Source organism: Vulpes lagopus, chromosome 10 (assembly GCF_018345385.1).
Source record: "Vulpes lagopus strain Blue_001 chromosome 10, ASM1834538v1, whole genome shotgun sequence".
NCBI lineage: Eukaryota > Metazoa > Chordata > Mammalia > Carnivora > Canidae > Vulpes > Vulpes lagopus.
Genome location: NC_054833.1, coordinates 101,064,513 through 101,091,634, shown reverse-complemented (window position 1 = coordinate 101,091,634; position 27,122 = coordinate 101,064,513). Strand labels below are relative to the sequence as shown.

The 27,122-nt window shown below is 38.0% G+C and overlaps 1 protein-coding gene across 1 annotated transcript in view; it reads left to right on the top strand.

Moving 5' to 3' along the window:
• The window catches only part of CNTNAP4 (contactin associated protein family member 4), a 245,529-nt gene extending 218,650 nt beyond the window's left edge, over nt 1-26,879 (top strand). Inside the window, exons 18-24 of the mRNA XM_041769954.1 lie at nt 3,678-3,917; nt 5,938-6,162; nt 7,574-7,707; nt 8,421-8,508; nt 19,742-19,960; nt 20,315-20,386; nt 24,590-26,879. Coding sequence (XP_041625888.1) covers nt 3,678-3,917; nt 5,938-6,162; nt 7,574-7,707; nt 8,421-8,508; nt 19,742-19,960; nt 20,315-20,386; nt 24,590-24,783 — 1,172 coding nt within the window. The 3' untranslated portion in view covers nt 24,784-26,879. The remainder of the gene's footprint in view (nt 1-3,677; nt 3,918-5,937; nt 6,163-7,573; nt 7,708-8,420; nt 8,509-19,741; nt 19,961-20,314; nt 20,387-24,589) is intronic.
• Nucleotides 26,880-27,122: the final 243 nt, after the last annotated feature.

Here is a 27,122-nt window from a genome sequence, read left to right as displayed (position 1 = left end):
CATTGTGGTTTTGATTTGTATTTCCCTGATGGCAAGTGATGCAGAGCATTTTCTCATGTGCATGTTGGCCATGCCTATGTCTTCCTCTGTGAGATTTCTCTTCATGTCTTTTGCCCATTTCAGGATTGGATTGTTTGTTTCTTTGGTGTTGAGTTTAAGAAGTTCTTTATAGATCTTGGAAACTAGCCCTTTATCTGATACGTCATTTGCAAATATCTTCTCCCATTCTGTAGGTTGTCTTTTAGTTTTGTTGACTGTATCCTTTGCTGTGCAAAAGCTTCTTATCTTGATGAAGTTCCAATAGTTCATTTTTGCTTTTGTTTCTTTTGCCTTCGTGGATGTATCTTGCAAGAAGTTATTGTGGCCGAGTTCAAAAAGGGTGTTGCCTGTGTTTTCCTCTAGGATTTTGATGGAATCTTGTCTCACATTTAGATCTTTCATCCATTTTAAGTTTATCTTTGTGTATGGTGAAAGAGAGTGGTCCAGTTTCATTCTTCTGCATGTGGATGTCCAATTTTCCCAACACCATTTATTGAAGAGACTGTGTTTCTTCCAATGGATAGTCTTTCCTCCTTTATCGAATATTAGTTGACCATAAAGTTCAGGGTCCACTTCTGGGTTCTCTATTCTGTTCCATTGATCTATGTGTCTGTTTTTGTGCCAGTACCACACTGTCTTGATGACCACAGCTTTGTAGTACATCCTGAAATCTGGCATTGTGATGCCTCCAGATGTGGTTTTCTTTTTTGAAATTCCTCTGGCTATTCGGGGTCTTTTCTGATTCCACACAAATCTTAAAATAATTTGTTCTAACTCTCTGAAGAAAGTCCATGGTATTTTGATAGGGATTGCATTAAACGTGTAAATTGCCCTGGGTAACATTGACATTTTCACAATATTAATTCTGCCAATCCATGAGCATGGAATATTTTTCCATCTCTTTGTACATTTCTATACACTAACAATGAGACTGAAGAAAGAGAAATTAAGGAGTCTATCCCATTTACAATTGCACCCAAAAGCATAAGATACTGAGGAATAAACCTAACCAAAGAGATAAAGGATCTATGCCCTAAAAACTATAGAACACTTCTGAAAGAAATTGAGGAAGAAGCTATGGGATTCCTTGTCGAGCAGACAAAACTCCAGCAAAGATGCTAGGAGAATTTGGTCAAAGACTTAACTCTGAGTTCTCGACATTCTGTTGAGATGAGTCAGCAGAGTGTGAGAATAAATAGGGAGGTCTGAAACTAAGGTGAGTAGCAGCTTTAATGTGGAAGGAAAAGGAGAAGAGTCCTAAGAATAAAGGGAGAAGAGAGACTTCAAAAATGGGAGGAGACAGAGTAAGTGTAGGAGGAAGGAAACAAGAAGATTATCAGCTATTCTGAGACTCCGGGATGAGCTAGACTCCTTTGTCCCTGGCGTGCCCATATAAACTAGAATTGGAATATATCTGGTTCCATAGCACACTGCATCTGGATTTATAAATAGAAAATATGACTTCACTGTATTTGCTTCACGGAAGAGGCACTAATTATGTCAACTGAAGTAATTTCAATACACAAATTTAAGTATAGTTGTTTGAATGGAGACCCTTATGTCTGTGATCTGAATTCTAAATACCATTAGTGCCATGAGTCATGAGTCCAAAATTCTTAAGAATTCTTTTAGTTTTCCCTTCATGGTATGTTTGTTATCCAAAAATATAGGATTGATCTATTCAGAAACATTCCTTGGGTTTTGTCCTCATTCCCAGGCTGGGGGACCCAAACTACCCTATGTGGCCAATAGTGTTCCTCTCTCTGAAGCATCAAGCACCCAGCTCCCACTCCTATGGCATCATCCAGTTTAATGAGCCAGTGCATTAACTGATTGTTAATAATCAGTTATTAATGTTAATTGCTGATTAATTAGTATGATTATAAATAGCTACTGTGCAGCTATTATGTGTTGGGCACAGTTTTCTGTGCTAGGGCACAGTGTGATTGAAGCAGCCCTTACCAAAGTGTATCTAATGGCGGGACTCTCGTACTATACAAAGTCTGTTGGTAAAATGTAAAACCTGGCAGATGGTGACAAAGGCCTATTTTTAGGGTCTTTCTGGCCAACTCTTGGTTTTGAAAGTTAAAATAAAAACCTGTTTAATCTCTGAGGATAAGGAGATGTTAATTAATGAAGGCTAGAGGAGAGCTAGCTAAGTAAAGTGGTAGAGGAGGGAGGAAGCGCATCCTAGGAAGAGACGGTTTGTACAGAGCAGGTCTCAGATCCTGATGGTGAGGCAGCAGCATCTGTTCAGTGGCAGAGCTCCTTTTTCGAGGACCCGTGACCCTCTAATGCACCTGGGTAGAATCATCCAGACTATTTAGAGTACTATTTTCCCACTTCAAGTTCTGAGTAGAAATTGAAGGAACACCTTCAATTTACGGTGTTCCTGGACATCGGGTGAAGGCCCTTTTCGAGCTTACATTCTTACTTAGACATTTCTTATAAAATGTGGGGTCTACTGACCACCTGAATAAGTTCCACTTGGGAGGTTTGTTGATTATTTCGATTCATAGCCCCTGTTTCTGGCCCACAGAATCAGTATTTCTTGGAGTGAGACTGTATTTTTAAGAAGGCTTCCGTGTGACACATTCCTTAAAGTTTAAGAGCCTCTATACCTTGTAGCAGGATCAGATTCCACTCAGACAGTGGAAACCTCTTCAGGGGTGACTTGATAAGTCATACTGTCATGTATTATTCCATAAATGCTATATCACTGTCTCTCTGGCAAACCCCTTTCCCCCAGTTTATTGAGAATCTTTCCAAGCTTAGGTCAATCCAAACTAGACCAGTATTTAGAAAAAGTTCGCTGGGAAATATGCCAGACAAAAGTGAATAATCTTAGTTACCATGTTGTTATTTTTTAAGATTTTATTTATTTATTCATGAGAGACACACACACACACACACAGAGAGAGAGAGAGAGAGAGAGAGAGGCAGAGACACAAGCAGAGGGAGAAGCAGGCTCCATGCAGGGAGCCCGACGTGGGACTTGATCCTGGGTCTCCAGGATCATGCACTAGGCTGAAGGCAGGTGCTAAACCGCTGAGCCACCCGGGCTGCCCAGTACCATGTTTTTGATGGAAGAATAATAACCAAAGACCACATCAGTGCACAGTCGTTAGAAGAACTTAAGGTGTCTTTCATAATTCTCAATAAATTAAAATCATACCAGCAGCAGGACCAGGTTTCAATATGAGAAATGGAGCCACACTCACCCACAAATATATGTTGGTTTAAAATTAAAAAAAGAAAAAAGAAAAAAAAGCTTCTACTTAAGACTGTCAATCCATCTCACTGTTATTTTGCATGAAACTAAGAGCCTTATTTTGTTATTTGAAAAAAACTCAGAAAAAAAACTTCTCTGACTTACATTTTAATAAATCCCTTTTAGAAAACCAGCATGAAACAAATTCAACCTTTGGAAAAAACAGAAATCATGTTTTATCTTCTTGGATCTTTTCACTGTTCTGTCACAAATTGCACTCCCCACATTCTATTGACACATCCAGTTTTGGCCATTCCCTGTAAGGCCACAACTTTGGCCATTCTGTGAGGCCTCCGCTTTGTTTGGTCTTTAAATCCTAAATAAAACACCTAGGAACATGTTTCCATTTGTAGTATTTCCCTTCTAGGTGGAACGGCCACCAGACAGAGGGGCTTTCTGGGCTGCATTCGATCTCTGCAGTTGAACGGAATGTCCCTGGACCTGGAAGAAAGAGCTAAGGTGACGCCCGGAGTGGAGCCGGGTTGCAGAGGCCACTGCAGCAGCTATGGAAAATTGTGTCAAAATGGAGGGAAATGCAGGGAAAAGCTCAGTGGGTTCTCTTGTGACTGCACCTTCTCTGCATATACAGGGCCATTCTGCTCGAAGGGTAAGTATGGCTTGGGGTGTCCTAACAGGAAAACCATCCAATATGAAGAAAACATCCTCCAGTCATTTTCTGGGTGGCTAATTTGAGACAAAAAATGCTTCCATTTCTGATCTTTTTTTTTTGCAAATTTCTTGTTTCATGCTAACCCCATTTCATTTCATTGCTATTTGCCTCAAGTCTTTAAAAAATAGTATCTATTAATAATAAATCCTGTAAAGTTCGCTCTAGATGTCTTAAGGTGTTGGCCAACTCATTATGCCTTTTTTCCATCTAATGTTGATGCTCTTAAATGATAAGGCTATCAACAACCTGTCCCACGAGGTGGTTCTCTATTTTAAAATCACTAAAGGCATTATTGTTATTTTTGATGAAGAAAGTCAACTGTGAAAGGAGATTTAGGAAGTGGGTTTTTTTTTTTTTTGTTTTTTTGCCAAACAAATATTTTTTCCAAAAATAAAAATAACTTTTCCACTAAATATGCACGTGTAACAGAATAGAGATACTCAGGCAGTTTGCTCTATGATGTGGCCAATATCTGTGAAGTAAAATAGTGAAATATTTGTCAGTTTGTCTTGTTCACAGACCTATGTCATGGAAGAAAGAAAGAACTGAGTGCAGTATTAAGTGTTCTGGACGGACTTCTCTGAATACACAAACATTTGTTATGCTTTCATAGTTGCTCCTAGAAAACTGCCATCATGTTTAATTCAGGTGCTTTATTTGAGTGTGTCTGGGCTACTGAACCTTTTCCTGTAGGAGGCTCACAAAAATTGCCTCCAAATTGAAGCAACTCCTGCTTTGTAAAGAAATCGTGTGGGATTTATTTCATGAAAAGTGGGTGAAAAGTCATCTACTTTTTTACCGGAACTAACTTATAATTTCAAGTCAACCTGTGATAATAACTTACACATTACTGCAATCATTCTAGGAGGCTGTTTACATTTAAAGTTAGGGGGCATCTGGGGGGCTCAATGGTTTTAGTGTCTGACTCTTGATCTCGGCTCAGGTCTTGATCTCAGGGTCATGAGTTCTACATAAAGTTAGAACAAAGACCACTTCTTCCCAAGAAATTGTCTTCACTTTCTGAATCTAAATGATTTCTAGTTCAGCTTGCTAAGTGCAATCAAGAATGCTACTCTGTGGCTAAGTATCATATTGCTTATAAAAAGTGTATTATAGATAATAAAAATCATAAAACAAACACACAAAAACATTCTTCAAATACCGAGGGAACGGGGATGTTGCTGTGTTACCCTGTGAGCATCATTTACAACTCATGTTTCGCAACTGGTCCTTTATAGTAATGGAGAGAAGCAGAGTTCAAGGATCCAGCTCTAATTATTCCTATAATACCCTCCTCATTTTCATATATATATACACACACCAACATGTGGTGTGTGTGTGCATGCACATGCATGTGTGTGTAAATTTGGGATATTAATCTCATATAAGCAAAGTACTACACTTTTGTAAAACTAAGAGAGGCTGGATAGTTCCTTATGTGGATCCACTGCTACACAGATGCCCACTGCCCTCTTTTATAATAAGGCTGGATTTAGCTTCTTTTTGTAGGGCACAATAAATAGGGGGAAAGTGGGCAAAAAGGAACATTTCTGCCCTTGATCCTGGAAGGGAAGATGATTCCTCAAACGTCCTTCCTTCCTATTACAGAAAGACAAGTGTATTCTAGCTACAAAATAATAGATGGGACTAAAAATTTAAATTAAAAAATGGATGATAAGGGAGATAAAAGCCAAAAACTGGTTTATGTCTGAAGTTAGAGAGGACGGCATTATGCTTTCAATTGTAAGGTTAACTAGTAAGTTAATTATGTGTAATTCTAACATAAAGCCATTTCAAGGACCGTCATAAAAGCTCTATTAATTTTCTGTGTTATTTAATTCTGGCTTGGGGCTATTTGTTATATCTATACAATTTGTTATTAATAACTAAATAATATAACTGAAACAAGATCTTTGTATTTAATTTTTTTTAACATAAAATGTGTGTATCATTTCAGAGATTTCTGCATATTTTGGATCTGGCTCATCTCTGATTTACAATTTTCAAGAAAATTATTCCTTAAGTAAAAATTCCAGCTCCCACGCTGCTTCATTTCATGGTGATATGAAGCTGAGCAGAGAAATGATCAAATTTAGCTTTCGAACAACACGAGCACCAAGCTTACTGCTTTATGTGAGCTCCTTTTATAAAGAATACCTTTCAGTTATCATTGCCAAAAATGGTGAGTGCTTTTTAGATGAGAGTGAGAGAAAATTGAATTAGAACATTAGATTAGTAATAATATGGATCATTCTCATGTTCTTGCCTTTCAAACTACAAACAAGAAGTGTGCCTGTTTTTTTTTTTGTATCGAGCTTTGTTTTTCAATACTATCCTAGAAATTTAATCTGAAAGGATTACTTAAAATTATTAAAATAGCTTTAGCTTGTTATAATTTTGATGATTCCACACACTCAATGTTAATTTTTTATTTCTATAAAATATTTATCATATTTTATTATTGCTTAAAGCTCTTTATGATATTCCATGTAATATCAGTATCAATTTTGTGGTTCATTTTGAAATAAGATGACTATTTGTATATAATAAATATTTCCTACAATTAAAACTAGAGAAATTTTGAGAGGATGTTAACAACCTAGCATTATATATAAGAAAAGGTCCACAAATATGTTGGTTTTAGTGGTCAGCAATGTCACAGGGAAATACTGGCACATCAGTGCAGGGCAATAACTTGTGTGGATTAAGATATGTGTATGCTACAGAAACTTTGTCACAGAAAACCACTTGCTGATGTTTTTTCTCCTCCCTATATTCAGATTAAAGATAAAAATTCTATAGATAAATTATCTGAGTAAGGAAAATAAATTTATAAACTTGAATATATCATTTCAACTAAAATAAATATGGCTCAAGGGCACTGAACACTAAAATAAAAATAATATCGTTTAATAAGTATATTTACCTTCATTTGTGTACCTTTTGAGCTTGAAGCTTATTTATGCATTAGGATATTTTCTTTGTTAAATTGGAGATACCCTGTGAAATAAATTAATTGGCATTTCGCAGGCAGCTGAGTAATAATAGTTCTCATGGTAAGTGTGGCTAAAAACCATTCATTTAATCCTAACTTCATTCCAAAGTCTATGACCATGACTACTTGGAAATATTTCTCATCTTTAGTAAAACTCCATTTGCTTATAAAAATTCCACTAATCAATTGCATTTTAGGAGTGACAGGTGTGTTTTTTCAAAGATGAGATTATGGAAACATGTTAATGCAATATTCCACAATAGTTTGGCATTTCCTAATATACTAAGGTGTATCTTTTTAAGCTAGAGGCTAGTGTAGAGACCTGCTTACACTTAGCTGCATATTTGACTTGTAGGGGAAAAATTAGATATTTGCAGGAAAGACTGCTTCTTGGCAACATGCTTGGTCTTGATCTGGAAAGTGGTGCAATTTGACATAGAAGCCGACTTCTGGGAATTATAAAGAAAAGAAACATCCAAATAAGCTACTGTGAATTTTCCACCAGAAATCAGTAGCTAAAAAAGAGTACTCTGAGTTTTTGTAAGTAGTTCTTAAAGTACAATTTAACTAAAACTATAACTTCTCTTCCCTACTTTAGGAAGTTTGCAGATCAGGTACAAACTAAATAGATACCAAGAACCTGATGTCATTAACTTTGATTTCAAAAACATGGCGGATGGGCAGCTTCACCACGTGGAGATTAACAGAGAGGAAGGAGTGGTCTTTGTAGAGGTAATACAGTAAATTCAACGGAAGTGTAGTGGTCACCGTTTTGATTTCCCAGCATGAAGGACTGTCAGCAGAATTACGATAATGAATAGACTAAAGACATCCTTCCAGTGCTGCTCTTGCCCACGCCATAGACAGACTGTCAAATGCGGCCTAGTTTTTGAAAGGATAAAGATTCTGTCCAAGACATTACTGATAGTGATACCAAAAATGTCAATGTTATACATTGTTCAGGAGGGAAAGCCATCTATTTTATCATATGTACCACTCAGTAGGGGTATTGCTACTCTAATGAAACCAATGGAATTGTTCACTCTACCAGCTTTTGAAGAAAAGCATGAATGTTTTGGCCCTCTGCATAGAGGAAAATTTCGTAGCTGAATGACTCAAGAGAAAATACTAACCTAGCTAAAAGTATCAAGTTGAAAATAACTTGTATCTTTTTTTTAGCTTTACCATAAGTTTTGGATTTCTCATACAGTGAGAAAATTAGACTGATATAAGGGAATAGAAGGTTGGGGTGCACTGATATCTGAGGGTACAATAAGTTTCCATCTTTGTGAATGACTTTTTTAGATTTGTTTTTCTAACTCTTTGGGGACATACTAATTAATTGCCTATTTTATCATTTTCTTTTGTCTTCCTTTGCTTTCTGTCCTCTTCCCAACAAAATGGCATCCCATCTGGCTGTTTAATCTCATGTAACAATTCTATAGATTGATGAGAATGCAAAGAGACAAGTCCACCTGTCATCAGGTACAGAATTCAGTGCCATCAGGTCTCTTGTCCTGGGCAGGATTTTAGGTAAGTAAAGGCATGACCTTCCCCTAATCATGACGCATAAAGATCAGAAGAGTCCTATTCCAAATATACACACGTGCACATAGGCCACACACAAATTCATCTGCCAAAAGAAATCTCCTGCTTTATTTTAATTACAAAATGAGTGATGATCCAGGCAGAAACTGTACCTTCTGGGAGGTTTATGTAACCATGTGCAGGGACTTCCTGCTGAGCAAGCACGGTCCTTTGGTAGTAATGCTTCTGTGGTCTCTGCATAACGAAACATGATATTGTTCTCACACTTCCAAAAGATCAAACAATAAAGGTAAAAATAACAGACTATGTATCAATCAGCTGCCAAACGCACAGGCTGTCATCTAATGATCAAACCAGGCCCAGGCCTAAGAGAGAAGGGTGGGGGGCGCAATTGCTTTTCTTCAAGTTCATGAATCTGCTTTAGGTTCTGGCTTGGATCTGTTTACCTTGTTGAAATGTGATAGTGACTTGCCGCTCTTGCTGGAACCCAGTGTTTATTTAAATGTGATTATTATTTATATCCACCAATTACTTCTGATATTAGCACTGAAGTAGAAACATACTCTTACTATTTTAACATCAAAATGTATATATATACATTTTTTAATACTTGCCAACAGAGACTAAATGGAAAGAGGGACAGTACGTTTTGAAAGGGTTTTCTTTTTAGCTATAAGTAAATTATAATTTCACATTATTTGGTGGGGGTGGGGGACCTCTTGCAGTCTGATTTTCATTTCTTGTTTGATACTTGACAATAACCTGGAATATTTTGCCCCAGATAGTAAATGGAATGTTTTATTTTTTGAACTCTTCAGCTATTTGTACCTTGACTAATCATTCCTTACATACTCTATACATAATCTCAGAATCCTGAGAATGTTTGATTAAAACCACGGGTGAATGACCAAAATACTGGCCCTTGAGAAGGTTAATAGTTAAATTTATAAATATTTATAGGCTTTTTAGGACTGTGATGAGCACCAAAATTGTGTGCAATCATTCTCCAAACAAACGGGAAATACAAATTGCAATGTTCTCTCAGTATGCTAGAGTGGACACGTGCAAAATACTTCTTAGATATTTGGAAGCTTAACTGAAAAATTCAAAGTGAGTTTCATTGTGTAAATTATGTAAATTCAACTATAGTAATAAAAAAAATCAAGTAAATATAACAAATCCTGATCTCAAGAGTTCCTCAGTCTAGCCGGGTCTGAGACGAGGCATTACATAAAAATGTAAAACACAAGATAGAAAATTTTAACAGTCATGCATAATGTTAATACAATCATATTTCTGAAGAAATAAAATCTTCAAATTTAATGCCACAGTTACTGATGAAAATACTTTTTGTGAGTAGAAATATGTTAAATGTATTATAAAACAATTGGGAAACTTATCGGCATTCTATTAGGAGGATTGCATTAATTAAACAGAGGAATAATAAGATTCATTATATAAATATTTCCCTTTTTGTAAATGAGTCGAGAGATAAGTAGGGAATTAAAGATGTTAATGTTTTTATTCAAGAATAGCATATTATTAAAATGCATATCACTCATACTGAGAAGTAAGATTAAAGTCCAGATTCAACAATGAATTTTATAGTCTGAATCAACTCATTCTTCTAAAAGTATAGATAAGAATTTATATGGCATGTACCTAAGGTGTGGATCTTGACCAAGGGCTAATGCTCTTTTTAAGTCATTTGTAATTCAAAGGAAAGTAATAATTTATGGTCAAATTTGGTGTGGTATATGAATTTACAATAAAATATATGTAGTATATTATTATATTTTAATATAGCATATTAATTTATAATAAAATAGATGCTAAAATGGAGCTATTAATTTTCCAGAGAGTGTTCAGTCTTGGAGTTTCTTATTATGTTAGACTTGGTCCTCCAAGAAGCAGTTGCTAAGACAAAATTAACCATGTGAAGATTTTATTCAGGGAACACTTGTAAAAAAGAAAGTGGAGACAGAGCAGGCCAAGACTGGCAGAGCCATCAGATGGCCATGCAACTCTGCCTCCAAATGAAGGAAAGAGAGAGGAAAAGTTAAAAGAATCCTTGAAATCTGTGCAATCTCAGAGGGGTTGAGCAGTCTTTGGGGAGCCCTTGAGTCAACTAGCCATCAGGAGAATCTCCTGTTTCCCAGAATGAGGAACCCCTTAGGAACCTCTGCTATGATCAGCCACCGCTGGGAACCACCCACAGGAACCATGGTCTTGGCCCAAGTATAAAGATAGATTTCAGAGTCTGGAAGCTGAGGCTCTTGTTCGATTACTCTCCTCTAGTTGGAGGTCTGCAAGGCACATTCTCGGGGCCCAATGCTTACCAATATGTTTTTCCTATGTGGAAGCCTGTTTGGCTCAGATTCATCTAGCACATACTCTGTGATCACCTGCCGTGTATACAGAGAATGCCATTCAGCAAGGTGGACGTTACACCTGCCCTCAAAGAGCTCATGGTTATTGGGCATACACATAATGGTTATACAAAACGTTCTTGTGTATCCAGTTGAGTATAATGTGTCCTAGGTTGCTTTAAGATAAAATAGTTCCAAATTACCCTCCAAAAAATGAGTTAAAATATTTGTATCATTTTATAATTTCTGAATATTTCTTTTAAGAGAGCAGAATATAAACATTCATCAGTCTTTTTTGGGGGGGGGAGTTGTAATTTGTCTGCCTTTTCAACCAAGGACAGAAGATATGACCATTCACTGCCATTTTAGATGGAAACCCAGAAAGGACATATTTTCCCTCTTTCAACTTTCTCCATTACTCATATTTTAAATTTAGATTTAGATTTAAATTTAGAACTGTGAGATAATTTTGGATTATTGTCACTGTGACCAAACATTACTAGCAGATACTCAAAAGGAAGGTAAATTTTAGATATAATATAAAACTGTATTATGACAACACGGAAACCATCTCTAACTCCCTATTACACTTAAAATATTTAAGGACTCAATAACTTCTACAATAATAATCACTAGCAGTTGGGAACTGTGGTGGGAAGATCAAGGTTTTCACCAGGCAGCTTAGTTCAGATCCTCCTACGATCAACTTCAACTACATTAAATCTGCTCTTCATATTCATAACTCACTATAAAATTAAGCTCTGAATCCTGTATCTAAGTACTTTTCTATGTTGTAATAGTCTTATGATTTATTTTAGTAAAAGCTGGATGATGATTTTCACTCACTCTGAGTGCTCTATATATGCTTTTGCATATTAGAGATCTTGATCAATAGTCATTATTCATCTCTTCTGAGGACGCAGAGCCAGGAGGTACCTCGGCTTACTGCGTGGAGATTAGGCCAGATGTAAATGTCTGTAGTCAGCAAGGAAAGGACAAGCACTCAGTCTCCACTGAAGAGCTGTAAGAACAATTTCCAGTGTGTCAGAAATCTTTTATGTAAAACTCGCTTCAGTGCCTAGAGGTGAAGAAAGATCAATCAGATGACCTGAGTCCTGATTGTGAAAGTATATTGTGAAATGACACTTAAGATAATCGTTATTTTAAAAACAAATTTTAAAAGAAAAATACGGCTTAAAACGAAAGCAGTAAGAAATCTGCTTACTGTTTTTCCTTCATCAGGTGGATTTTTGAATATTTTAACAATTAAAACATCCTCGGTACATAGAGTGGCTTCACCCTTGTGTTTCCAGAGAATTAGCAACATTATTTTGAACTGACCATACCTAGAAACTTAAAAACACCTTTCTCCTCATCATGATTCATGAGTATAGATCAAAGTGTCATGTCCCAAAGAACATTCAGGTTGCTGAAACGTGTTATCTGATTTTAATTATAGAGCAAATGGTATGGTAGACATTGGGATTTTGTCAGAGGCTCATATAATTAGGAGGATGTGCTCCAGGTGGGAAGGACGAGTCGGCTCCTTTGACAATGATATCACCCTCATCGCTTTCACTTGGCAGTCAAACATAATAAAACAGAGCTCTACTTACACTTCAAAAAAAAATACCAAATGATAAAAGCACAAGTCACACATCTCAAATTATATATTTATCAGCTGCCAAATCTAGGCACCTTTTGTACAATGTTAAAACAAGAATAATTTCTAAGATAAAAAAGAGAAAGCAATTGTTTATTTCTTTAATTACTGACATGCTTTAAAATGCACCTGCACCAGGAATAAGTAAAAACTCAAGTCATTATCAGGGACTGACACTATTGTGTGAGTGACTTTATTAAAGAACAGGAACTGATGGATGAGAAGAGAGAATGAGGTTGGCAGGAGAGTTGGATACTTCAGGAGTTTGAGGCACAAAGCAAGGAGATGCTGGCCAGGCCAGCCTAGTGATAAGCTGAGACTGGTCAGTCAGCGTAAGAGCAATGAAATGTGAATTCTGCTAGCGTTGTCTGTTAAGTGTAATAGAGGGTTAGAGATGATTTCTGTGTCATCGCTGTACAATTTGATATTATTACCTAAAAATTACCCCCCTTGCTTGATAACTGCTACTCATGTTTGTTAACGATGAGTGGAATTAAATTTTGTTACTCTGGTCTGTTTCCTTTGTAAAAATGAGAGGAAGCAGTTTTTTTTTCTTTCTGGTCTTCCTTCCAAAAGGAAGACAGTCTGATGTTATTTCTCTGTTAAGTGTATTGCTCACATAGATTAAGTACTGATGCCAAAGTGAATGATTCCTCAATCAGCTCCTTTAAGAGAACTCTTTTTTTTAAACATTTTTTTAAATTTTTATTTATTTATGATAGTCACAGAGAGAGAGAGAGAGGCAGAGGGAGAAGCAGGCTGCATACATCGGGAGCCCAACGTGGGATTTGATCTCAGGTCCTTTAAGAGAACTCTTAAATTGGACATTATATAAGGAGTGGTCTTGGGATCCCTGGGTGGCTCAGCGGTTTAGCACCTGCCTTTGGCCCAGGGTGTGATCCTGGAGTCCCGGGATCGAGTCCCACATCAGGCTCCCTGCATCGAGTCTGCTTCTCCCTCTGCCTGTGTCTCTGCCCCTCTCTCTGTGTCTCTCATGAATTAATAACTAAAATCTTAAAAAAAAAAGAAGAGATCTCTCAAAGATGTAATTAATCAAAGGAAATATGCAGGTATAAAGTTGCTTTGCTAACTCATTAAGGTTTTGTTGGGTCACAGTGCCGCACATGGAAAAAAAATCTCAATTAAGATCATTACACAATCCTGAAATTGCATAAAACCTTTCATAGAAAAATGTGTTCACATCTTGAATGATATAATTTAACCTATTGTAGAATGACCAAAAAAATCACTGTTCAAAGGCTGAGTGACGTTTACAGTTACTATTACTTTTTTATGTCAGACGCGTTATGGTGCAAGAACCCTGACAGCAGCAATTCTCTGGTCCATCGAGGTTTGGGAAGAACCAGGCTGCATCAGACAAACTTGGTTCACATTCCTTTGTAATTAATAGGCTCCATTACATTTGTTTTTATGTCCAAAACTCATTGTAAAATGAAGTTCAGAGTTTCTGTTTATGGATTGTTTTTATGTTAGAAGAGTTTTTGAAAAGCCTGAAGATGTTTTTCACTCATTCTGTGCTGAGCAATAGCTTTGGTATATTTAGAGGCAATGACCCATAGGGATCATTGATCTCATCTGAGGCTGCAGAGCCAGGAAGTAGCTCAGATTTCTGCAGTGGAGATTTAGGCCAGATGTAAATAAAGTGTGTGGTCAGAGGGAAGAGGGTGTCTACTCCATCTCTTAGAAGAGCTGTAGGAACAAATGTTAGTCTCAGTGATATTTTATGTAAAATATCAGAGCCAAGGGGGCACATAAGATAGTTTAATTAGATTACTTAAGGACACCGTGATTTTGTAGATATCTTGTGACACTTTGGACGGGTTATTTTGAAAGCAGAAGAGAAGTACAGGTCACCCAGAAATACCTAACTATAAATAGCTTTTGTATTAATCAGATTTTCAAGGTTATACCTAAGAGCAGTAGGTTTGGTTGGCAAATAAATTACCTTTTATGAAAAACTTCTCCCTTATCCACATAGTATGTACTGTCTGCATTGCCATTTTACTTTTCCACTAACTCTTGTTTATTGGATCCTGGTTGTAATTGCATATAATGATAAAAAAAAAAAAGCCCTATTGGGTGTCAGCCCTACTCCTCCTCTGATTTATTGCACCATGCTCTGGCAAGCCTTCTTATCTTTATCTTTATGGTTTAAAGATACTAAGATTCTTTTTTAAACAAAATCCTTCTCATAGATATGGCCAACTACTTGGTTTTGTTTTCTGAGTTTTTCTGTTTGTTGGTTAATGGGAGCCACAGGAAATTTCACAAAGCACTCCTTGTGATTGTTCTTCCATTTACTTCATACCCTTTCCAGAAACGGCACTCTTTCCCTGTATAGAAAGGCATTTCATGCAAACTCTAATTCCTTGGTACTCTATTTTTCCTGCAGACCTTTTGTTAAAAGGTTTCTTCTTTAACAAAGCAGAGGTCATTTCCTTTGTTGGAGAATACATTTGAGGCTAATTTTTTTTTTAATTTTATTTATTTATGATAGTCACAGAGAGAGAGAGAGAGAGGCAGAGACACAGGCAGAGGGAGAAGCAGGCTCCATGCACTGGGAGCCCGACGTGGGATTCGATCCCGGGTCTCCAGGATCACGCCCTGGGCCAAAGGCAGGCGCCAAACCGCTGAGCCACCCAGGGATCCCCCCGAGGCTAATTTTTTAAAAGGCAAAAATCGGAGTCAGTTAAGGAATTTTTATAACCAGAAACATCCAAAACATGATTGAGTCCTCTCGAGAATTGTGTAAAGCGGGAGACGTCAGTCTTGAATTCTTCCACCCTCCTTGTTTTAATCCTTAACATGATGTTGGTGTTCAGGAGTCAGATAATAGGAGAGATAGGTCTTTTTGCTCACTGGCTTTATTAGTGCAATTGTCAATGTCCAGCGAGATGTCTAATGCTTTGTGTTTCTAAGGCCCGCTTTGCTTATGAACAACATAGTATAGCTGTTCATTTTGTTTGGACTCAGTTCTTGGGAGATGGCTGCAAAGCTCCTGTGCTGTGCCTTCACTGGTCGTTCTAATTTCCACCCATTGACTCTCCTGAAAATAGGATTGTTGGTCCCGCCTGGCATGCAGTGGGGAGCCTGGAGGTTGCCAGTGAAGAAACTGTTGGGAGACTCCTTGCCCTCTGGTTGGAAGGAACCAAGGCAGGGACCAGCCTAGGAGAGTCTTGGCAGATCCTAAATTGCATAGATCCCTTCCCTCTGCTTGGAAGTGCTTGGCTTGCAGACATCTCTGGACCCCATGGGGAGAGATTAGCATTAAAAACTTCACAGTGCCGATTTCCCCACTTTGGCAAAGAAGGGAGAAACCTGAACCTTGAGGAGTTCCTGAATCCTGCTGAGTATGACATGAAGTTTGAGTCCTCTCTGTCTAGAGGTTATGTTAGTGCTTGACCTGAACCCTCCATGAGGTGGGGCAGCTATTTGTCTACCTTCTCTGGATGTTGGCCAGCCACCTAAGGAAATCAGGGACTGACAAGCACCTAGCAGACGAGAAAAACAACTCCATTCTTAAGAAGATTCAGTGCGACGCCTGGGTGGCTCAGTGGTTGAGCGTCTGTCTTCGGCTGAGGGCGTGATCCCAGGGTCTGGGATTGAGTCCTACATCAGGTTCCACACAGGGGCCTGCTTCTCCCTCTGTCTGTGTTTCTGCCTCTCTCTCTCTCTCTGTGTCTCTTATGAATAAATAAGTAAAATCTTAAAAAAAAAATTCAATGACCAAAAAGAAGAAGAAGAAGATTCAATAATAAAATAGGAGAAGAAACTAAACCACCAAAATCATCCCCTATCATGGTAAGCCTCTTCAGGGAAACAGATACTATCCTGATGGAAACTTGGTAAGAGGACTTTTCTTTTAGCAAAGCAATCAAAAGACTTTGGGGAACTAAAAAGTATGATTGTTCCAGACCAAAAGTGTCAGTAGGATATTCTTTGTTGTAACTTGAATTCATCACCTAGAAGATCAAATGAATGAAGCACTTGACTCATGCAAAATTAAGTCCTAAAAAATAAGATGGGAAAAGTAAAATAGCTTAGAGAATATGCAGAGGAGACCCCCCCCCCCCCGTGTGAATAATCAGCAGAACAAGAGAATAAAAGAGTTGAAATGAACGGGGCGCCTGGGTGGTGCGGTGGGTAAAGCATCCACCCCTTGGTTTCGGCTCAGGTCGTGATCTCGGGGTTGTGAGATGGAGCCCCACATTGGGCTCCGTGCTCAGAGGGGGTTCTGCTTGACGATTCATCGCCCTCTGTCTCCCTCAGTTCTTCCCTCTCATTTTCTCTCTCTCTCATTCTTTATAAAATAAATCTTTAAAAAAATGAAGGCGAAGCAACAGTTGTGTGCACAATGTATGAAATTTTTCAGGCTAAAGAAAAACCTTGTATCTCCAGATGAAAAGGGCCCACCGTGTTCTGTGCAAAATTCCTGAATCACAGGTAATCTCACAAAATTTGAGAAAGAAGTAATACAGCCAGAAGATGCTGGAATAATATATACAGACTACTAAGGGAACAGGGCTATGAAGAGTCAACTTTAAAATAGACACACAAAAATCACCTAATCATCAAGATAAATTTCTGTTCCAGACACACTCCATCACACTTCCTAACTTATTTCTTCGGAGCATTACCACTCTTCACAATTTTCATTAGTTCCTGTTTCTATGTTTATTTTCTGTCTCTGCGACTAGAATGTGAGATGCCTGATATGCAGGGAATTTGTTTCCTATATCGGTAGCTCTTAAAACAAATATTAATTGATTAACTGCCCGCTTTAAGTTTTAGAATTTAAAGTCTTTTTATACAGTAACTTGTAATATGTAAAATGTTTTGGACTTGAAGGTGTAGTTTTTAAAATTCATCTCGAGGTGTCTGGGTGGCTCAGTCCGTTAAGCATCTGACTCTTCATTTAGGCTCAGGACCTGATCTCATGAGTCCTGAGATCGAACCCCGTGTTGGGCTCCACGATCAGCAGGAGTCTGCTTGGATGTTCTCTCCCTCTGCCCCTTACCGCACCAGCTCTTCTCTCTCTGTCTCAAATAAATAAATCTTTAAAAAAAATAAGGGGGCACACCTGGGTGACTCAGTGGTTGAGCATTTGCCTTTGGCTCAGGGCATGATCTCAGGATCCCGGGATCGAGTCCCACATTGGGCTCCCCTCGAGGAGGCTGCTTCTCTCTCTGCCTATCTCTCAGCCTCTCCCTCTCTGTGTCTCTCATGAATAAATAATAAAATCTAATTAATTAATTAATCAAAAGAAAATTTATCGCGTCTCTGATTTGTACCAAGAAGTGAATCTATCCTATTTACATTATTTTTTGGTTCAAAAGGTAAGATTTTTTAAAAGTCAATCAAGATTGTAATCAATATTTTTAACATCATAGAATGAATGAAAAGCACCCTCCTGATTATGATGCTATTAATGTATATTTCCTTTTCCTTTCTTATTAAAGTAAAAATTCTGAAGCAAGAATGTTTAGAATGTCTTTCTAAACATAAACATCGTTCAAGTGAGTGAATGCTGTGTTTTGGTGCTAAGTTAGTTCTCAATGTCTATGGGTGGATGGAATGGCTTCTATGTAACATAATGCTGGGGTTGGGGGTCACCCGTAGGTTCAGGGAGCCTGTGAACCTGGCTACACAGTGACACCGGAATGCCACATGTCCATCTCCGCCACCAGGAGAGTACTGTATAATCTCTCGGATTTTCAGATTCATGATACTAAACATTGAATCAGCATTTTTATCATTAGGTATAAAGTGGGAATGAAAGTGGGACAAAACGGGCCTTCTTCAGCATTCTTAGTATAACAAGACAGGCTCAGTCAGAGCCAGGTTGTCCAGAGTCACTTCAAGAATAGCTGCTCTCAAGCCAAAAAAATTATAACAAAATAAATAAGAGGCACTGCACAAGGTATGAAGGGAGCAAAGGAAACAGTGTGTCAATCAGAAAGCAGTTCGCAAATAGCAGAGCCCTGGGATTTGGAGCCCAACAGGCCCGACTCCTGCACCCAATGCCCACAGCTCTGCAGCCCCAGGCAGTCAGGACGGTTCCGCATCCCAGTGTCCTGCCCCTGGGACTGCAGTCAGACCCTCAAGGCTACTGCGAGCTGTAAATGGGAATATGCAGATCCCTTGGAACAGTGCCTAGCACATTAGAAATACTCAATAAATACTTAATACCTGTGACACTATTTCATAAAAAGAGAAACAAAAATGTGAATTGGGCCTGTGTCCCTGTATTACATGCAGAGCAGGTGAGAGCAGTCCTGCCACGTTTCTGGTCACATCGGGTAGATGTGTGCACTGCAGTCTGATAACATTTGAACTTTAAAACTCTACAGTTAATTCCCCTTGTTTAGATTTCAGGCTCGCCAAGCATAAAATATAAATATATACTTCACCGTGAGACCATAAATTAAGGGCAGCCCATAAATTAAGGCGGCGCTAAACCGCTGAGCCACCCGGGCTGCCCGGGGGTGGGTTTCTATCTAGAGGGGAGGCATGAGTGACAGGCAGCAGGGAACCAGAAAAGGCCGTGAGGCATGAACATTTTCACTGCTGCACAAGAGCAATTAGGGCAGCTCTCTAAGCACTTTGGGGTGTAGCCTCCAGCGTGTGGTAATATCACGTCCCTGCCTGTTCGGATGCGATCTTGGGGTACCGGAAAGCGAGCAGCCAGACCGAATGGGCAATTGATGGGGGAACTCCAGAAGCTCACCTTTCCCTCTAGCTTCTGTGATTTTTCATGACTTATGTCTCAAAAGCTGAGCTGAATTCATCTCCAAAGCAGGCAGCACTTTAATCTTTTTACTCCAGGCCCTATCCCAAATCATATTTCATCTGGGTTAAATTTACCATCTCAGGAACCCTTATCAGTTCAAAACCCGGCCCATGCTTATGGAGGCTTCAGTCATTTCCAGACTTCCCCACATCATCATATTAAATTAGCCCTACTTAGAAATTTGCCTGCATTAACTTAGGCTCACCAAGGAGAGACTAAATGGATCTGACTCTTTTAATAAAGCCCAATAAAGGGGAATCGAGTCTACTGTGTGCATGTTGCTATTGTCTTATCAGACTCCAGACATTGCATCTGCAGCCTTGCCTGTTTGCTTGTGCCCGGTATTAAGATCTGGGTGTTTCTTTGGATCCGCAGACCACGGTGACCTAGATCAGGAGACGGCGCTGGCCGGCGCACAGGGCTTCCTGGGCTGTCTCTCTGCCCTGCAGCTCAGCCACGTGGCCCCTCTGAAGGCCGCGCTGCAGCCCCGCCACCCCGCCCGCATCACCGTCTCGGGACATGTGACAGAGTCTAGCTGTGTGGCCCAGGCTGGCACTGATGCCACATCGAGGGAGAGGACACACTCCTTTGCAGGTGGTGTATGGCTCCTCCTTTACGCAGTACCGAACACCCTCATCCCCTGGACGGGTACTGAGTCTTCCGATGCTGCTGTGGCAGTGTGTTCCCACAGTGGCTTCTGGAAACTGGTTTTGTTTGTTGGACTCCCAGTTCTCTTTGCCGTTTGTTTTCTAGATTCCCAACGCTTGTTCATGTGGGCCACGGTATTTGACACTGCTGATGTTAAAATAATTGACAGAGATCCCACTTTGACCTCCATAATTCTGCTCTGGTTTAAGATGTTTTAAGATTTTTTTTTTCAAAATTTCTTCTTTTTACTTCGCTATATCACTCCCTTCCCCTGTCCCCTTTTTTATCCTTTGATTGCAGATCATTCAGGAACAAGAAACGACAGAGAACCCCTAGCTAATGCAATCAGAAGTGACTCTGCAGTGATTGGAGGTAACAGAAAGCCAGGATGAGCTCTTCTTTGGTACTTCTCATTACTAGGAGTGGTGACTGTTTAGCATCAGAGAAATTATGAAGAATCCACACATATCCCCCACGTCAGGCACTGAAGCCTGAGGTCAACGAGGGTGGTTTATTATTTATACTGGATTGTCTTTTAGAATCTTCTTGAATTCCTGAATTCCTTGAAGATTTTCAGTATAAATAATTGATAATTTCACCAAGGCGCCACACTCAAAGAATAGTTCCTAAACTGTGTAAAAATGAATTCTCATTTAGCTTGAAAGTGGCCTCTTCCACAATCCCTAGGGAATTCTGTGTATACTTGAGGAAGAAGTACTATTTTTGTTGGTCTCTTGGACTGTGTTGTACTGCTTCTGCAAGAGTTTATGTAAAAAATCAAGAAACCCTCATGTTGTGGTCATGCTCAATAAAATGGATATGTCCATGCTTAAGGTGCTCACATGAATGAATATTACATTTTAGTTGCATTTTTGTCAAATATTAGGCTAATAGAATAAAAATGATTCATAATTCTTTTAAACTGCAGAATTAACACACAAAATTTTAAAGTATATCTTCCTGGCCATGAAACAATATTCTCTGAGACGTAATCTATTTAAAACCAGCCCCCCAAATATACCTTCTTCTTCCCAATGAATGGTCTTAGGAAAGTTATTAATCAGATCATGGAAATGCTAAGTGGCTCACCTTTTCTCCACACTCTGCATATGATAAGTATATAAAAAGTAAACAGTTATTTTATTACATTGCCAGATAATGTGATGACTCTTTTACTTGGGCAGTTTATGTGAGCTGATCCATTTTGTTCTATTTTTTTTTTAAACCTCTACTGATCCAAACATCAACTTCCTTTAACTAGCTAGGATTTTCCTGAGGCAGAGAATAGTACTAGTCAAATCTTTGTGGGAATATTAACAATTTAAAGTATTTTTCTTTTATCAAACTAATGGTGTATGAATTCAAGACACATTAAGAGAATTCCCATCGAGTCATGTAGCAAGCAAAAAACAAACAACATGACCTGCTTAGAAGAGTAGTTAATAACTGCATGTCTAAAAGAAATGCACCAATATATTATTATTAATACAGTATATGGTAAAAACTCATTTAAAGCTATAGCATCTAATGTGCTGCACGTTTTAAACTAGGATTTCTTGCCAAACAGATTGTCTCTTCTCATGATGGTGCTTCGTTTGTACATTTTAACTCGTATAGATAGAGGGAGATAGACGCAAAGATAGATATCCATAGAGAGTGATTGCATAGTCAAGCCAATGTTAGAAGAAAATAGTTAATCTGTTAAAATAGTGTTGCTTTGGGCAGAGCCCATTGGCAAGATTTATAGAATAAAGGAGGGGTGTGTTGATAAGTCATTCTTTGTTATTCTGGAATGGAAACAAGTTCTAGGCCACCTAGACTGTGAAAATCTCCCTTGGCTGGAATGCAGAGCGCAAGAGGGACAACATGGCCAGTTTGCAGCTCAGGAGGCTGAGTCTAGGAATCCAGTGGTGTCTGCTTTCGGCCATTGCAGGACTGAGCTTCAGAAGCAGAGCAGCTGGGCATGGCCATTTAAGCTCAGAAGGCCCTGCCTGGGACCACGTGCGATTTTTCTGCTAAATCACAGAATATCATCCTCTGGGGTGTTTCTCCATCTGGTAACATCGTAGTATAATTTTTCATCCCTTGTCTAGTTACTCGTAAATTGCACCCACTGTGTAACAATAATTAATCCATTTAAAATTTCTCCAAATTGGCTAATCACCCCTTGCTCTACATTTTGGATGATCTTTGTCTTCACTTACAAACACTGAATAATGTAAGATGGGAAAATTGTTTAATAAGACATTTAAAACTGGTGGCCCAGATATTATAGAGGGTTTCTGGCCGGGCTACAGGATATGAATGGTGAGATTTAGACAAAAAGAAAGCTACGTAATTTCTTCATAAAAACACATTCACACGGAGCTTCAGATGGCAGTGTCATAGAGTACAGTGATTGGCCATATTTTATTTAGTGGGTTCTTTTTTTATATATATAACAGGTTAGATCAAGATTTTTCTTGGACATGACAAATCCTGACATAATACCTTCCTCAAATTAAAGGAGATAAATCACATACATGGAACAAAATAGTTCCAGAGTCCATTCATAATTATGACTGTCTGGATGTTCTATCTGGGCCACTGTAATGTTGATGTCTGTTTTATAATTGCCGTAACCTGCTCTCTGTAGTAGACTTCATCAGGTTTTCACATTGAAATTATTCAGAATATCTCTCTTGAAACAAGAGGCCTATAACAAGAGGCCAGACAATAGAAAGAATTATAGCAACTCAACTAATGAGTGGCCAATTATATAACAACAAATGTATTTTACTATTAAAATTATTATTTATTAATATGATTAATAATAACAAAAATAACCATATCCATTAGTAAGTTCTTCAGATTTCAAGTGCAGAATTTGGTTGCCACATTTATATTAGATTTATGAGCAAGGAATTGCTGTCTTTCTCAGGTAAGGTTGACCCAGCCAAAAATCAGCTCAGCCATTGACAGGATTAGGATTTGCTATAGTGAATCCACGCCTTAAATCATGTGCTCAGGAATCCACTGTGATTGGGTGGAAATCACAGTTTCTGGTAATTATGACTCAGTGTGTTAGCTTGGTGGACTCCCTTAGAGTTAAATGCACCTAACTTAAACTGAAATGAGGAGTCTTAGCTTTACAATATGATAGTTGATCCACAGTAATGTTTTCTCTGTAGTTATTTTTGCCTAAAAACAACTACATAAGTTAATACTTCCTCTGTTTTCATTAGAAAAGTCTTAAGTATTAGGAAATTCTCAAACTCATGGTGACAGGCATTAGTGTTCCAAATTCTGTTTTTCATTTGAAAGCCTGACTTTTATCACTGGCAACATATATTGTCAGTTGTTTTTCTGGAAGTGACAGGCTGACTTCACTCATTTCAGAGAAAGTATCTGCCGAATATCTGAGTCAAAACAATCAGAGTTTGGCAGTCATTCTTTCAAAGAAAACTGGTGATCAGAAGCAAAAAAGTAACTAGTTGAGCTCACAAGTCAGCTGTTCACACAAGCACTTTTCCTGGAGACAGCCATCACACTTGGAGATACAGCCCAAGTACTTTCCATTTCATCACCCGACATGTTAAAAAGGCATATAGCTAAAAGTCAAGATTTCATAAAATAAGTAATTTTTAGTACTTCATTAAGGACACTCTTAAATGAATCTGGCTTTTTTCCTTTCTGTCTGGGGTTGTCTGGCAGTATAATAATGAATTCAGTGACTGCTATTAGTTTGGTAGCCTTGCCTTAATTCATGCTAACGTACCAGGAATTTTACACAACCCTGTTTTACACTGACGGTGAATATGTCAACACAATGGAAAAGGAGTCTTAGAATTATTATGAAAATAGTTTTGACTCTGTGGACCTTCTCCAAGTGTCCTAGGGACCAACAGGGATTCACAGATCACACTTTGAAGAACCACTGGCTCAATGTAATGCCAAGGTTGAAAATCATATATTGGCATAGTTAACAATTGTGGTATTTAAATCTTTTATTTACAACCAGATGCTTCAAAATATCAATATTCCTCATATAGAAATAGCCTAAATAATCTATATTATCTGTATGAATACATTTAACCAGTCAGGATTATTCAGAGACATATATCCTGTTCCTCCTATTCAGCAGTATGGCAAACTATTGAGAATCAACTGAATTACAATGTTTAACTATTTAAGCACAAAAGTACATTGAATTATTTTATAAGATAATGAAAATTTGTGTATTAATATGCAGTGACCACATGGTCTTAGGGGCATGTCAGAAGCATCCTGTGTTTAATGTAAAAGCACTAAAAAAATAAAATAAATGGAAATGTACTGAATAAATCCAGTTTGATACACATGCAGAATAAATGGAGGCAAACCTAGAGGGCTGATAGAACTCGGAAGCAAACTCAATGTATCATGATACCATCTGATCCAGAAATACCCGAGGTTTTCATATTTTTAATTTATGTATACTAGATGCTTGATTTATGTAGAAAATAATCGTTATGACTTATTAAGCAATGAAGTCAGCAGAGCTTCTATTCTGACGAAAAATTCTGATTTTGCGTTGTTTTTCTCTTCTCTCACTAGGTTTGATAGCTGTTGTGATCTTTATCTTGCTGTGCATCGCTGCCATAGCCATTCGCATTTATCAGCAGAAAAGGTTATACAAGAGAAATGAGGCAAAAAGGTCAGAGAATGTAGACAGTGCTGAGGCTGTTTTGAAAAGTGAGCTTAATATACAAAGTGCAGTCAATGAAAATCAGAAAGAGTACTTCTTCTGATTGGCAGCTGTGATTTAACTTGCAATTCCAACGGTCTGTTTTAATAGCCAGGGGCTCTCAACGGACAAGAAAATGTTCTTACATTGAATGTACAGGCACTGGATTTGCAGCACTGCCATCTTGCCATATCCAGACTCGAGATGGCCCCAGGAGGTCTCATCCAGTGACGTATTTCCCATAGCAGTCGTTCTATAGAACAAGGAGTTAGATATTGCTCTTAATTTCCAACTGTTCTGATAGAATCTAAAACGGAAGTTTGACTCACTTGATGACTACAGTTTTTAAACTGTAGCCCTGGTCTCTCAACCATGTGATACATCAGTTTCGTTAGAGATTAAAAAAATTGGACTATACTGACCTTGCTTTATTTGAGAACATGCGCTGTGTTTGCTTTAGTGTCCCCCATGGTGTTATTCATAGACCTGGAAATGCTTCTCAGATCCTGTTTGGCTGGTGTTTGCATCTGCAGTGGCCAAAAATATATCGACCCCCTCTGCCTTTCTCTGTATTACATTCAATACAATTTATCAGTAGTCTTGAAAGATGTTTTGTTGTCATTGGTTTGATTGGATTGCTGTTTTTCTATTTGACTTTTCTTAATGATTTTGAATACATTAGGTTTTGAGCGTCAGACTTCAGCTCTGAACGTAAAATTCATATGTAACAAGACTCAGAGAGTGCATTGGTTGTCAGTGTGTGACGTCCTGCCTTTTAAATTTCTCATAATCTGCTATCATTGTTCAGTAGTGGCAGTAGGTAAGACGCTGGATAATGCCAATTTCCCAAAGAATGTGAAATGTTTGCAACTACTAAACTTGTTGATATAAAAAACACGGTTCTTAACAATGCAAAAAACTTATTTTTATTTACAACTGTAGTGTCTCATATGAAATATACTTTTGAGAATATTTTCCCCGAACCTTATGCCGGTTTTCATAGGTTTGTGCTTATGGTTTGTTTTCTAAAGCTTATCACCAAATATTCTTTGATCTCCCTTAACTATATTCCATGGAGCATATTCCTTATGTATTAGGAAAAAAGAGACAATTTGAAGTGGAGAGCCCTATTCCCCATTCTAAAACATATACTCCTTCAGACATACATTTTTCTGTGTACTGATCTCCAGGACAGACTTTTTGAAATATAAGCTGCAACTATGCCCCCTTTTACCAAAACCAATGGAGTGGTTAAAGGATGCTCACTCTAAGGGGTGATGCTGTATTATATGATCTGTGCTAAGTCTGCCATTCTGTCCTTTCTCACTAATGGTGATGGGGTGATTTCTTAAAAAGTACCAAAAATCAATATAACCTACTAACTAGTGCATTCCGATTAGGGTGTATATACATACCAAGAGATCAAAGAATTATCAGTAACCTTATGAAACTTGTTGCACTAATGGATTTTGAGGCAAAAGCAAACAAGATGCGTGCATGTTGTTATCTTAAAATTTCATAGGCCAATTATATAATAAAGGCACATTGCTATTTATGCTCACACGTTCCAGGTCCCTGGCAAAGAAAAATTGGATTCCTCAATTTTGTAGACACCAGAACAATGTGGAAATACATAAATTAAGCATCTTATTTCCCTTTTGAACCTCCTTACAAAAGCTGCCTGTCTTTTCTATAGCACTATATCCATTTTGCTGTTTCTGTAAATGCCTGACTAAATCTTAGGATATGGATTAACATAGTAGTTTATGAAGGACCTATATTGATAAATGGCATAATTTTTTTAATTGAAAGACTTGAAGAATTGAACACAGAAATGGTAGTTTTTATTTGATGCAAAGCTGAGTACAAGCATCATAACAGCCCTGAATCTGTTGCAAGTGTTCATGTGATTTAGTAGCCGCATTAACCTGGCTGGGATGTAGACAGGTTTATAGATGGTGAAGCCTCATGGTAGTGTGTGGTCCGCACTGCTAGAAACTGCAATGTTATGGCATCAAAGTGCATTGATTCATCATATGTCATGATTTTCATGTCCTGATTTGTAATCTATTCCTTCTTTTTTTCTTAATAAAATGCATTTTTGAAGTAAAATGCAGAATATATTTTAAGAGACGTTGTATAAAAGTTTAAAATGAGGGAATTATACTGGATTTTCATTTTCTTAAAACAGTAAAAAGATGTGTAGATGTGCACCTTCTTTACTGGTGGTCTGTATTTTTTCAAGTCTTTTGGTACATTCCGTGATTATTATGAATTATTAACAAAAACTGCATTTGTCATGTATTTTCCTTTTGAATGGACACAAAAATGGAAAAATGTTTATTGATTATAACAAGTGAAAGAGGCTAAACCGTGTTTAAAGTTTTGCCAGAGACAATACCT